At 40.0% G+C, this 13,288-nt stretch overlaps 1 protein-coding gene across 1 annotated transcript in view; it reads left to right on the forward strand.

The window, feature by feature from the left end:
• Positions 1 to 12,918, forward strand: part of RNF138 (ring finger protein 138) — a 37,108-nt gene extending 24,190 nt beyond the window's left edge. Inside the window, exons 4-7 of the mRNA XM_049770220.1 lie at positions 3,668 to 3,724; positions 5,171 to 5,279; positions 8,331 to 8,438; positions 12,544 to 12,918. Of these exons, the coding sequence (XP_049626177.1) occupies positions 3,668 to 3,724; positions 5,171 to 5,279; positions 8,331 to 8,438; positions 12,544 to 12,612 (343 nt within the window). The 3' untranslated portion in view covers positions 12,613 to 12,918. The remainder of the gene's footprint in view (positions 1 to 3,667; positions 3,725 to 5,170; positions 5,280 to 8,330; positions 8,439 to 12,543) is intronic.
• Positions 12,919 to 13,288: the final 370 nt, after the last annotated feature.

Raw genomic sequence — 13,288 nt, forward strand, 5'->3', positions numbered from 1 at the left:
TTCTTGGGGCTCTACCTAGTGTTGGGTGAGGGCTGCAGTTTGCATCTCAGTCAGTGCTCTCAAGTCTTTCCAAGTGTTGTTTAGCGACTATGCAATGCTTGTAATTTCATGCAATACAAGGTGTTCATTTTATCATAGAACCACTTCCCAGACTCCTATAGAAATCTTCACATCATAAGATAGTGACTTTTTCAAATCAATCAGATTTTTAAAGTATTTTAAAGTGGGTGATGGTGGATACCATTGATGCACATGTACGTGTAACTACAATTTAGTCATATTTCCAATCTCAGTTTTATTTTTATTTGTTTTGGAGGGGTGGTTGGGCCATACCTGGCAGTGCTTAGGGGTTACTCCTGACTGCACTCAGAAATTGCTCCTGGCTCGGTGGGGGTAGGGGTCTGTATGGGATCCCGGGGATCTAACCCACCTGTAACCCGGTCCGTTTTGGGTCAGCTGTATGCCCTACCACTATGCTACTACTCTGGCCCCAGTTTTTTGTTTTTTGTTTTATTTTTGGGTCACACCTGATGGCACTCAGGTGTCACTCCTGGCTCTGCTCGGATATCACTCCTGGCAGGCTGAGGGGACTATATGGGATGCCGGAAATCAAATCCAGGTTCTTCCTGGATCAACCGCATGCAAGGCAAACGCCCTACCACTGTGCTACCTCTCCAGCCCCAGTTGTTTTATTTTTATTTATTTTTCCGGCCACATCCGTTGACGCTCAGGGGTTACTCCTGGCTATGTGCTCAGAAATCTCTCCTGGCTTGGGACCATGTGGGATGCTGGGGGTTGGAACTATGTTCACCCTAGGCTAGAACTTGCAAGGCAGACACCTTCTAGCGCCACCGCTCCAGCCCAAATTGTTCTATATTTTTTAATTAGGTTTTTTTTTTTTTGGTTTTGGGTCACATCCGGCAGCGCTCAGGGATTACTCCTGGCTTTATGCTCAGAAATCGCCTCTGGCAGGCACGGGGGACCATATGGGATGCTGGGATTTGAACGTTCAGACCTCAATGTTTGGTGGCTTTTTTTTTTTTTTTTTGGACTTTGTTTTCTTTTTTTGTTATTTGGGACACACTCAGCAGTGACTAGGGTTACTCCTGGCTTTGAGCTCAGAAATTACTCTTGGCAGGCTTCAGGGGCCATCTGTGGATGCCAGATATTGAACCTGGGTTGGGCACGTGCAAGGTAATGCCCTACCTTCTGTACTGTTGCTTCTGCCCCCAAATGTTTCTTTTCTTTTAAAACAAACAAAACCCCTTTTTCAGGGGCCGTTGTTTCTGGGATTCAATGCTAGGAATTAAATCCTGGGGCCAGAGAGATAGCATGGAGGTAAGGCATTTGCCTTGCATACAAAAGGTCGGTGGTTCGAATCCCGGCATCCCATATGGTCCTCTGAGCCTGCCAGGAGCGATTTCTGAGCCTAGAGCCAGGAGTGACCCCTGAGCACTGCCAGTGTGACCCAAAAACCAAAAAATCTGAACCTCCTGTATGAAAAACCTGTGCTTATCCCTCTGAGTTATCTTTTTGAATTTGGAAATGGGAACTTGCTTGCTTTCCTGTCTGAGAATGAATATATATAGAGAGAGCATTGTTATGGTCAAAGAAGGAACTGTCATTTACTTACCTTGTATGTAGCTTTTTTAGGACCCACTCCCCCCCCCCAAATAAAGAGACAGATGACTGTTAGGTATACCACTTGTCTCTGTAAAAGAAAAATGAATAATTCATACCAAAAGTTGACAGTTCTTTTAATATAAGAGAGATGGAACAGTAAAACTGATAAGCTTTTTTTTTTTTTTTTTTTTTTGGTTTTTGGGCCACACCCAGTAGGTGACACTCAGGGGTTACTCCTGGCTATGCCCTCAGAAATCGCTCCTGGCTTTGGGGGACCATATGGGATGCAGAAGATTGAATTGGGATCCATTCTGGGTCAGCCGTGTGCCAGGCAAACATTACAACTGCATTATTGCTCTGGTCCCAAAACTGATGGTTTTTTGACTGCCTTTCTGATTTCTAATTTAATAATTCTCCCATTCACCACATTAGTGGATTTGTTTTGTTTTGTTTTGTTTTGGGGAGTCACACTTACTGGTTGCAGGGTTTACTACTGGCTCTTTGCTCTGGATCATTTCTGGTGGGCTCGGAGGACTGTATAGGGTATTGGGTATCAACCCAGCTTAACTGCACAAGACAAATACTCTACTCACTATATACTATGGCCAACACATTGATGTATAAAACCCATGTGAATTGCATATGACAATTAAGCTGCTGATCAGTGGTTTGAGGGGGACTATCAATTTTTTTTAACTGTTTGGAAGCTGCCTGATTTCTTTGTGGAGAATAGGGACGTAATGAATGTTAGTTTTTTTTTTTCTTTCATTGTTTTAGGGCCACGCCCAGTAGCTCTTAGGGAGAGCTACTCCTGGCTCTGCTCTCAGAAATCACTCCTGGCAGGCTCAGGAACATATTGGATGCCAGGTTCAAACATGGGTACATAGCAAATGCTCTATCTGCTGTACTGTTGCTTGGCCTAAGAGTTCTTTTCTTTTTTATTTTATTTTTTTTGGTTTTTGGGTCACACCCAGCAGTGCTCAGGGATACTCCTGGCTCTATGCTCAGAAATTGCTCCTGGCAAGCCCAGGGGACCATATGGGATGCCGGGATTTGAATCACCGACCTTCTGCACGCAGGCAAATACCTTAACTCCATGCTATCTCTCCGGCCCCAAGAGTTATTTTCTTAAACCTAAGGCATTTTGGAAGCTCTAAAGTTAAACCGTATCCTAGTTAGAAGTCTAAAAGTTCAGGGCCGGAGCAATGGTACCAAGCAGCAGGGCATCTGCCTTGCCTGTGCTAGCCTAGGATGGACAGAGGTTTGATCCCCTGGCGTCCCATATGGTCCCCCAAGCTAGGAGTGATTTCTGAGCGCATAGCCAGGAGTAACCTCTGAGTGTCACCGGATGTGGCCCAAAAACCTAAAAAACAAAAGACAAAAACTAAAAGTTTCAATTTACTGAATCTTCTCCAGTGTTCCAAAGCCCACTAGTCTAGGTAGAGGTTGTTGGACTCTCTTAATTTGTAAAGTCTAAATGACTATATATGTGCTACATGGGGCTGGAGAGATAGCATAGTAATAGGTCCGACCTGGGAGGAAAATCAGTTGTATTCCTGGCATCCCATTTGGTCCCCCAGACTGCTGAGAGGGGGCCAATTTCTGAGTGCAGAGCCAGGAGTAACCCTTGAGTGCTGCTGAGTATGGTTCAGGAACCAATCAATCAATAAAGTTTAAAAAATTAAAATATGCAGAATTTTATACTTTTATGACTGTTACTTTGCATAAATTTATTTTAAATAATGAGTAAAGTAAGTACTCTATCAGAATATATTTGAGGAACAGTATGATATAGTAGTCTAAAGCTATTTGAAATTTAGGCTTTTAAAATGGCTGGAGAATTAGCCGAGCCTGCCAGGAGTAACCCCTGAGCACTGCTGGGTGTGACCAAAAAAAACAAAACAAAAACAAATTCTATAGTATTTAAAAAAAAATAAAACAGATTCTGACTAGTCTCCATTAGTAATTCAAGTTAATGTATTCATAATATGCTTTGGATTTATTACTTTGAGTATTTACTCCCCCCCTTTTTGTGCTTTTTAAGTAATAGGAGTGAAACTTCTACATCTGATAACACAGAAACTTACCAAGAAAATACAAGGTAAGCTTTTGAAAGTTCTGTTTTATTTGTGTATAATAGATTTTAAAGTTAAGAAAATTTAATTCTTGGGCTGAAGCAATGAGTAATGGGTAGGGCATTTGCATGCTGCTGATGAGGGTTCTTTCCCAAGCATTCCTGAGCACTGTCAGGAGTAGTTCCTGAGAGCAGATCTTGGAGTAATTCTGAGTACTTTCTGAGTACTGCTGGCTATGGCCTTAAAAAAAAAAAAAAAGCTTTAGAGGGATAGTACAGTAAATAAGGTACTTGTTTGCCTTGCACCTGGCTGACCCAAAATTGATTCCCAGCATCCTGTGTGATCACCTGAGCCTCATCAGGCGTAAGCACTCTGAGCATAGTTAAATGTGGCTCAAAAACAAAATAATTCATTTAATCACTTGATGTAAAGCTAGAAATCAGCAGTTTAGAAAAACATGCAGTTGCTTCTATAAGGCACATGTGATTTGTTTCTTTTTATGTATAATTTATAGTTTTCAGTATTGAACTATCCTTCACTTATAATGGTGTTAAAATCCAGGGATTCATATTCTTTGAAAAAATGTTAATATTGGGGCCGGAGTGATAACACAGTGGTAGTGCGTTTGTCTTGGCATGCGAACCACCCGGGACGGACCCGAATTTATCCCTGGCTCCCATATGGTCCACTGAGCCTGCCAGGAGTGATTTCTGAGCGTAGTTACTCCTGGGAGTAATCTTTGATCGTCGTGAGATGTGTTCCAAAAACCAAAAAAGAAAAAAAAATGTTAAAGCAATGTTCATTCTGATGACCAATTATTTTCCCTTTCAATATCCTATGAAAGTTGTATGCAGTTTGAGATTGGCTAGATTAAAGAGAAATTATTTTGAGCTGGGACCCGATAGAGATTACAGTGGGTAACATGCTTGACTTGCATGAGGCTTACCAAAGTGTTCTCTGGCACCCCATAAAGTTCCTTGAATTTGTCAGGAGTGACTCCAAGCTCAAAGTCAGGAAGTAAACCCTGAACACTTCTAAGTGTGGTGTAAAAACTTAAAGCTATCAGTTAATAAGTGGAACAAGATAGGTCTGTTTTTGTTTAATGTTGATCTAGAGCTGATGTGTGGGGTGGGGAACCTTTTCCCTGCAAATTTGGATATTTACAACATAATTTGTGGACCATACTCAATGTACAAGCTAACAGGCTGCCAGCAGATTTCTCTCCCATTACTTACTGAAGTCAGACTACATAAGACAGTATATTTCCCACTCCTGGCCTAGATGTGCCACAAACAAACTAGGGTTGAAGGTAATAAATTTTGAAACATGTAATAAGGTCATTTATTGAAAATTCATTTTTAAAAATGAGAGAATCTTAGAATAACACAATTTAAAAAAATAGTCATTAGCCAAAGCCTGGAAGAGAGCATTGTGTTTCGAATTAAACAAACTTGTTTTAAATTGTTTTATAGTTCTGGACATCCAACCTTTAAGTGTCCCTTATGTCAGGAATCAAATTTAACCAGACAGCGTTTATTGGATCACTGCAACAATCATCACCTATTTCAGATAGTTCCTGTGGTAAGTGAAGATGGTCTTCTTTTTACTTTTCACTTTAGAATAAGGGAAGATTTAAACTTGTATGAGATTCTTTTTTTTTTTTTTTTTTTTTTGGGCCACACCCGTTTGACGCTCAGGGGTTACTCCTGGCTATGTGCTCAGAAATCGCCCCTGGCTTGGGGGGACCATATGGGACACCGGGGGATCGAACCGTGGTCCGTCCTACGCTAGCGCTTGCAAGGTAGACACCTTACCTCTAGCGCCACCTTCCCGGCCCCTTGTATGAGATTCTTAATAAGGAGAATTTTGTGAGCAGAAAATGGTGATTATGGACCTGTAGTATAGAGAGTAGGGCACTTGATTTGGACTCAGCTTTGATCCCCAACATCCCATATGGTCCCCTGATCATCACCAGGAGTGATTCTTGAACGCAGACCCAGAAGTAACTTCTGAGTATTGCTGGGTATGGCAGACAAACAAACAAAACTACAACAAACCACAAAAACAAAACTCCCAAAAAATGATGACTGAAGGAAAAACAAGATATTTTAATAAGACATTGAGTAGATCACCTTGTTTTGGATTTTAGGCCACTTCTGGTGTTGCTCCTGGTGGTGCTCAGGACCATGCAGTATTGAGGATCAAATCCGGCCTCTTGTATTTAAAACATGTGCTCAGTCCTTTGAGTTATCTTTATAGTCCCAATAAGTCACTTGTATGATAGGTGATAGGATTAGGATAGGCTCACAGGCTCACATCTGACTATGCTTAGGACTTAGTCCTGACTCTGTGTGCGAGGAGAGTACTGGGATAAAATTGGGATTGGCTGCAAGGCGAGGCCCTTATCACCATATTATATCTTTGCCTGAAATTCACCTTTTTTTTTTTTTTTTTTTTTCTGTCACACCTGGTAAGCGTTCAGGAGTTACTCCTGGCTCTATGCTCAGAAATCGCTCCTGGCAGGCTTGGGGGACCATATGGGATGCTGGGATTCGAACCACCGTCCTTCTGCATGCAAGATAAAAGCATTACCTCCATGCTATCTCTCCGGCCCCTGAAATTCACCTTTTATTTTAAGGTTTGAGGTTTAAAATAGAAGACTTTTTGGGGCCAGAGTGAAAGCATAGTGAGTGGATAAAGCATTTGCCTTGCATGTGACCTACCTGGGTTCAGCCCCCTGCATCCCATAGGGTCCCCCGAGCCTATCACATGTGAGTTCTGAGAGTAGAGCCAAGAGTAATTAACCCCTGAGACCTGTTGAGTGTGACCTATAAAACCAAAACCAAAATCAAAACTTGATGCAAAGATGGAGCAGAGTGTAGGATATCTAGCATTGTGTTCATGGTTTTACAGCTCCTCATTTGGTACATGCTCTTAAAGGTAAGAGATTTTTTTTTCAACTGTGTATGGAGCAGGTGAAAATAGGCATTTTGACATAGATGTATTTTCAGAAACACAAGGGAAAAATATAAGTAAGATACAAATATTTCAGAGCAGTTTTAATGTAAATTTTCTAGAAAAAAATATCATGAAAGATTATATCTTAGTAGAGAATGCCCCTAAAACATTATTTTTCAGTGTGGCTCCCTTCCAACTTTTCTCTTGGGGCTTCTTTGACCTACAATTTGGTTCCATAGTCTTGTGCTTTTTCGACTCCCCCACCATTTACATAAGTTTTATCTGTGATTCCTTGAAATATCTTGAGACCTCACAGCAGGGGGGGCATATAGCCCTTTGTTAAGAAATACTGACTTAAAATTTCATGTATTAGGACAGAGAGATAGTATAGTAGGAAGTCATTTGCCTTGCTGTGGCTGACCTGGGTTCAGTCCTCTGGATTGGGAGTAATTGTGGATTGCAGAGCCAGGAGTAAACTCTGAGCATCACCAGGTGAGACATAGAAGCGCCCCCCCCCCCAAAAAAAAAAAGGAATCTTGTGCATTTTATTATGAAAGGATTGTTTAAACTGTTAATGAACAAATTGAACCAGAAGAACAGATGTTTGGCCTAATAGAGTAAGGTTTGCACACTGCTGGCTCAATCCCAGATACTACATCTGGCCCTCTTAGCAGCACCAGGAATGGTTTTTGAATATAGAGCCAGGAGTTAGCCCTGAGTACTCCCAGGTATTGCTCAGTCCTCTGCCCCCCCCCCCACACACACACCTCAGTCCCTCTGCCCAAAAATAAAATAAACATTCTTGTCAAAGAATTTTTTTATGGGGCCCAGAGAGATAGCACAGCGGCGTTTGCCTTGCAAGCAGCCGATCCAGGACCAAAGGTGGTTGGTTCGAATCCCGGTGTCCCATATGGTCCCCCATGCCTGCCAGGAGTTATTTCTGAGCAGACAGCCAGGAGTAACCCCTGAGCACCGCCGGGTGTGGCCCAAAAACCAAAAACCAAAAAAAAAAAAGAAAAGAAAAGAAAAGACTTTTAGCTATATTTCATTTATTTAATACATAGAATTTTATTTGTTTGTTTCCCTCCCTCCCCCACCTCCCCCTCAAGGGACTCTTTGGGAAGGTCCTTCCTGGTGGCCGCCCTGTCAGGGACTGAGCCAATATGTAAAATTTTTTATTTATACATTACATTCAGAAAAAATTGGCTTGAGTGCAGCTTTTGTTTTCAGTATGAATGTCATCTGTTCATTTTTTATAAAGATGCATTTAAGAATAAAATTTAAATTTAATCACGAATAAAAATTAGATGATTATATCACAGTTGTATACTCAAATGAGATTCCAGACAGGTAAATGATTACTTATTAGTGATACGTCATTATAGTTGGCACTAGTAAAGACTGGGGTTAATGTTTACTGAAAGTAATTATAATTTGATATTTTAAGTGTAGTAGAGAACATAAGTCCTCTTTATTTTGTTGTGTTAGATTTATGCTAGTTAAATCTTTTTGGAAAGTGACCTAGCTAGTCATAAAGTTTGGCCTTTCCTTAGAAATGCTTTTCATATGACTGATTTTCAGTAATATAAGTCTGTGTTGTTTTAGTGCCTTCAATAGTAGCGTTGTTTAGTTACTTTTATTATTTTTAAAATTAAAAAATTCTGTTTTCCATAGGCATGTCCTATTTGTGTGTCTCTTCCTTGGGGAGATCCTAGCCAGATTACTAGAAACTTTGTTAGTCATCTAAATCAGAGACATCGATTTGATTATGGAGAATTTGTGGTAAGTGAACTTAAGATGTACAAATCGAGTTTTAAATATTTAAGTTAAGAACTAAACTTTTCAGGGCCCTGGGAGATTGTATTTCAATGGCTGAGACATGCTTTGAATCTTAAAGACCTGGGTTTGATCTTTGGCACTATATGGTTCCCTGATTACTACTGAAGGTGACCTCCAAGCAGAGCAGCCCTATGTACTGCCTAGTATTACATCTCCTCCCAAAAAAGGCCTTCCCCAAAAAGTGACCTCGGGACAAGGAGCTCAACGGGTTGAGCACATGCTTTATATGAAGAGATATTGTTCAGTTCCCATCACCACATGATCCTATAAGCACCAAAAGAAGCAAAATCTGAGCATGGCCAGCTATGTGGGAAAGGGGGAAAAGGAACCTTTTCAGTATAGATTTGAATTTGAGGACAGCTGTTGTATCATGTTAATTAAATATAGAATAAAAAAAAATTTGGTGGGGGTAGGCTTGTGAAAAATAGCCTCTATTTGAGACATTTCACAGAACCCAAAACCATTTTTGTGTTTTGTGTGTGTTTGTGTGTGGTAGTTTTCTTGTATAATTTTTGTTGTTGTTGTTTGTTTGTTTGTTTTTGCCACACCCAGTGACACTCAGGGTTTACTCCTGGATCTTCACTCAGAAATCACTCCTGGCAGGCTTGGGGTACCATGAAATGCCAAGGATCTAATCTGGGTCAGCTATGTGCAAGGCAAACAGCCCTACCTGCTGTGCTATCACTACAGCCCCAGCAAATGTATTTTTATAATACAAGTGATCTTTGGTTTGTAACAGTCGAAAATGTTGGATTTACTGTTCATATCTTCTACAAGAGAAGTAAATAATATAGGAAGGCAAACCTATAGATTAATAAATGGTAATTTATGTGAAAATTCCAGACTTAAAGGAATTAATAATTGCTGAAGTAAAATTGCCACACATTTTTTTTGTATGTCAGTTGCATTTTAAACCCACTGTAATAGATTCTTCTATGAAGTGTAATTGACATTTGAGGCTCTTTGAGTCTTGTATTTTGAAGGCCACACCCAGCAATGCACTAGGGTTACTCCTGGTTCTGCACTCAGGAATTATTCCAGACAGTGTTCAAGAAACCATGTAGATTATATAGAGATGTAACCCAGGTCAGTTGCATACAAGGCATATGCTTTACCTGTTATACTATTTCTGTGGCCCTGACACACTGGAATTTTGAAATTACAGAGCTTAATTATGAAATAAATCCACATTGAATGGTAGAGTGGCCTTGGTTGACTTTTAAATAAATAAGGGGAATAAATATAATGCAAAAATTAATCCCCAGAATAAAACACAATTATTTTTCCTTCTTTTTGGGGGGTCAGGGGTAGAGTAAGAAAATTGGTTTTTGTTTACAGGCAACACATAGCAGTTCTCTGCTTACTCAGGCCTTTATGCTTAGAGGTCATTCCAGGTGTTGCTCTGGGACGTGTGGGATGCCAGGGATCACACCCGATCAGCTGTGTGCAAGGCAAATGCCCTACCTGCTGTGCTATTGCTCTGGCTCCATAGTAAGAAAGTTCTTATTGAAATTTACTTAGAAAGATGTGAGGGGAGAGAAAGAGAGAAATACTTGTTTAAGAGAGAGAGAACACATGGGACCGGAGAGAGAGCATGGAGGTAAGGCATTTGCCTTTGATGCAGAAGGTCATTGGTTCGAATCAACCTCAGGCAAGGCAAGCACCTGATACTCCCTCTATGATCTCACTAACCCAGGAAGCCTATTTTATTGTTTTTAAAATATTCATTGTGGTATTGTGATTTATAATAGTTAATGATAGTTTCTTGAATGCATTATTTCAATATCACTATCCATCCCCAGGATACCAACTTCCCTTCACCAACTTCCCAAAGGCTCTTTCTGTTGCTCTCTTCCTTTGTACCTTTATATCCCACTTATGAGAGCGTGTTCTGTGTTTTATTTTTCTTCTGATTGACTTCACTCAGCACTATACCCTCTAGTTCCATCTATGTAAGGGGCAAATTGCATAATTGTGTCATTAACTTTTTTTATTATGTATTTTGTCCTTATAATTACATTGTGTGTGTATATATATCACACACATTCTATTGTATATAGGTATATACACAAACATACATATTTTTTATAGTCCTTTATCTTTGGTTGGGCTCTTGGATCACTTCATTTTTTTCTATTTTACTCAACTGCTTCATTTGAGAATCCTTTCACATTAATGTTTTGGGGAAGATGCCAGAAAGTATGTATGGGTCATATGGAAGTTCTGTTCTTACTTTTTTGAGAAATTCCTATATTACTTTCCATGAAGGCTGTTTTTGATTTTGGGCTATACCTAATGTTACTCAGGGGTTACTCCTCAGTGGGCTTGGAACCATATGGGGTGCCAGGGATCAGACTTGGATTGGCCACATACAAGACAAGTGCCCTTACCCTACGTACTGTACTATTGTTACAGCCCATTTCCATAGAGCTTGAAGCATGCAACATTCCTACCACTGATGAATGAGGGCCAAGAAGCCTATTTTAAAGCTAATCCATTAGGACATAAGTGATTAAAAAAAGATTTCTTAAGTTAAGGACCTAGTGGGGCCGGAGGGATAGCACAACGGTAAGGCGTTTGCTTTAGATGCAGAAGGACGGTGGTTCAAATCCCGGCACCCCATATGGTCCCCTGAGCCTGCCAGGAGCGATTTCTGAGCGTAGAGCCAGGAGTAATCCCTGAGCACTGCCGGGTGTGATCCCCCCCAGCCTCCCCCCAAAAAAGTTAAGGACCTAGTAAAACTAAGATCAAGTGAACGATGCTTTTGGATTTGGGGCCACAGCCAACAATACTCATGGCATACTTCTGGCCCTCTGTTCAGTCGTATTCCTGGCAATGCTTAGGTTATATGGTGAAAGGGGCAAGGTCAACCAGATGAAAGGCAAATACATTAACCTCTCCCCAGCCACAATGCTTGATTTTATATTATGAATAAGAAATGTTTCTTTTTTTTTGGTTTTTGGACCACACCGGTGACGCTCAGGATTTACTCCTGACTAGGCTCTCAGAAATTGCTCCTGACTTGGGGGACCATATGGGACGCTGGGGGATCGAACTGTGGTCCTTCTGAGGGTAGTGCTTGCAAGGCACTGCTCTGGCCCTGCCATTCTATTCTTTGTTTTGTTTTGTTTTGTTTTTGGGTCACACCCAGCAGTGCTCAGGGGTTACTCCTGGCTCTATGCTCAGAATTTGCTCCTGGTAGGCTCAGGGGACCATATGGGGTGCCAGGATTCGCACCACCGACCTTCTGCATGTAAGGCAAATGCCTTTCCTCCATGCTATCTCTCCGGCCCCTGCCATTCTATTCTTAAAACCACTAAGTAGTAGTTGTTGTTTTAGTTTTTGTTTTTTAAGCATTTTAGGCAGGAAAGAGCAGGTAGTGGACCACACTCTTTGCATACAGGAGGTCCAGGTTTAGTTCCTAGCACTACGTTTTCCTGAAGCATAGCTGGGAATGGCACCCTTCCACCTCCACATTAACATTAAGTTGAGCTCCAAGTTGAGAGTAGCCTTCAGCACTACTGGTTACGGACTCAAAACAATAACAAAAAATTTATTTTAAATGAATTTATCATCAGACCTTTGCATTCAGTTTTTAGAGAAGATATAAAATACTCCCTTTACTGCCTTTGTTGCCTTTACCTTTAGCATATTTCTACTGTCAGTGATTTAGCCATAGGCACTGTAACTCAAGTATTGGCTTTCTGTATGGGTAGGAGGTATATACCTGTAATATTTGGTGTTTGTCTCCTGGTCTGGTGTTGGGGTCGCTCCCTGCCTTTCTTGGGATCCATTGGTGCCAGGATGAAAACAGGTTTCCTACAAGCATGTGCTCAGTCCGCTAAGCTATCTTTCCTGCATCCAGATATTCTCTTGAACTTCTGTTTATATTAATTATTCTGAAAGTATTCTGACTGAACTTAATTTTAAAAATTAAATTTGATATTTAATTATGTTATGATAAATTGTTCACATTTATAGTATGTATTAAGATGTGCAATTAAGTAGAGGAGTATGTTTTTCCTATTGACATGTTTACTGTTTTTAGAATCTTGAGCTAGATGAGGAAACCCAATATCAAACTGCTGTGGAAGAATCATTTCAAGTAAACATCTGAAAACTAGAAATCTCCACATCTTTGTACCTGCAAGTGCCATCTTTAAGGGGAAGACTACATGAAGTCATCTTTTGATAACTTGATTTGTATATTAATAAAAGTAATTCCCTCTATTGTTTTAGTTTAATTAAAAATTAAAGGTGGATCCTTTAAAAACATTCCCTTGAAAAGTTAAAAGGAATTAAGACATCTTGAAAAGCACTAAAGGATTGTATTTTATTAGTGGTGAAAAGGGAATCTTTGTACCTTATTTTGTTACAATACACATTGAATTTTTCCTTTATTTATCTTTAAATTTTGGTGCAATTTCACAATAGCAAACCTGTAACATGTAATTGATATAGATCTGATAAATCTGAGCCAGTTATTAGAATTACAGAAACAGTCTTGAAATACTAAGTGAAACAATCCAAAGGAAACTTACAATATGGTAAATATTTGTTTCTAAGTTGAATATAGCAGGGGTTCTTTGTCCTCAGAATTTTCAATGGATAACATTTCTGATTTGCTAATACAAAACTTATATTAGAAACTTTCAATTGGAAAAATTGTATTCTCTATATATTTAAATCAGAAAGTTGGCCTCATTTTATTTTAGAAATTCATTAGAATTTAAAGATGTATATTGATATACACATACTTTTGTGTAGAGACACACATTTGTATGCATGTAGTT

Source organism: Suncus etruscus, chromosome 3 (genome assembly GCF_024139225.1).
Source record: "Suncus etruscus isolate mSunEtr1 chromosome 3, mSunEtr1.pri.cur, whole genome shotgun sequence".
NCBI classification, from domain to species: domain Eukaryota; kingdom Metazoa; phylum Chordata; class Mammalia; order Eulipotyphla; family Soricidae; genus Suncus; species Suncus etruscus.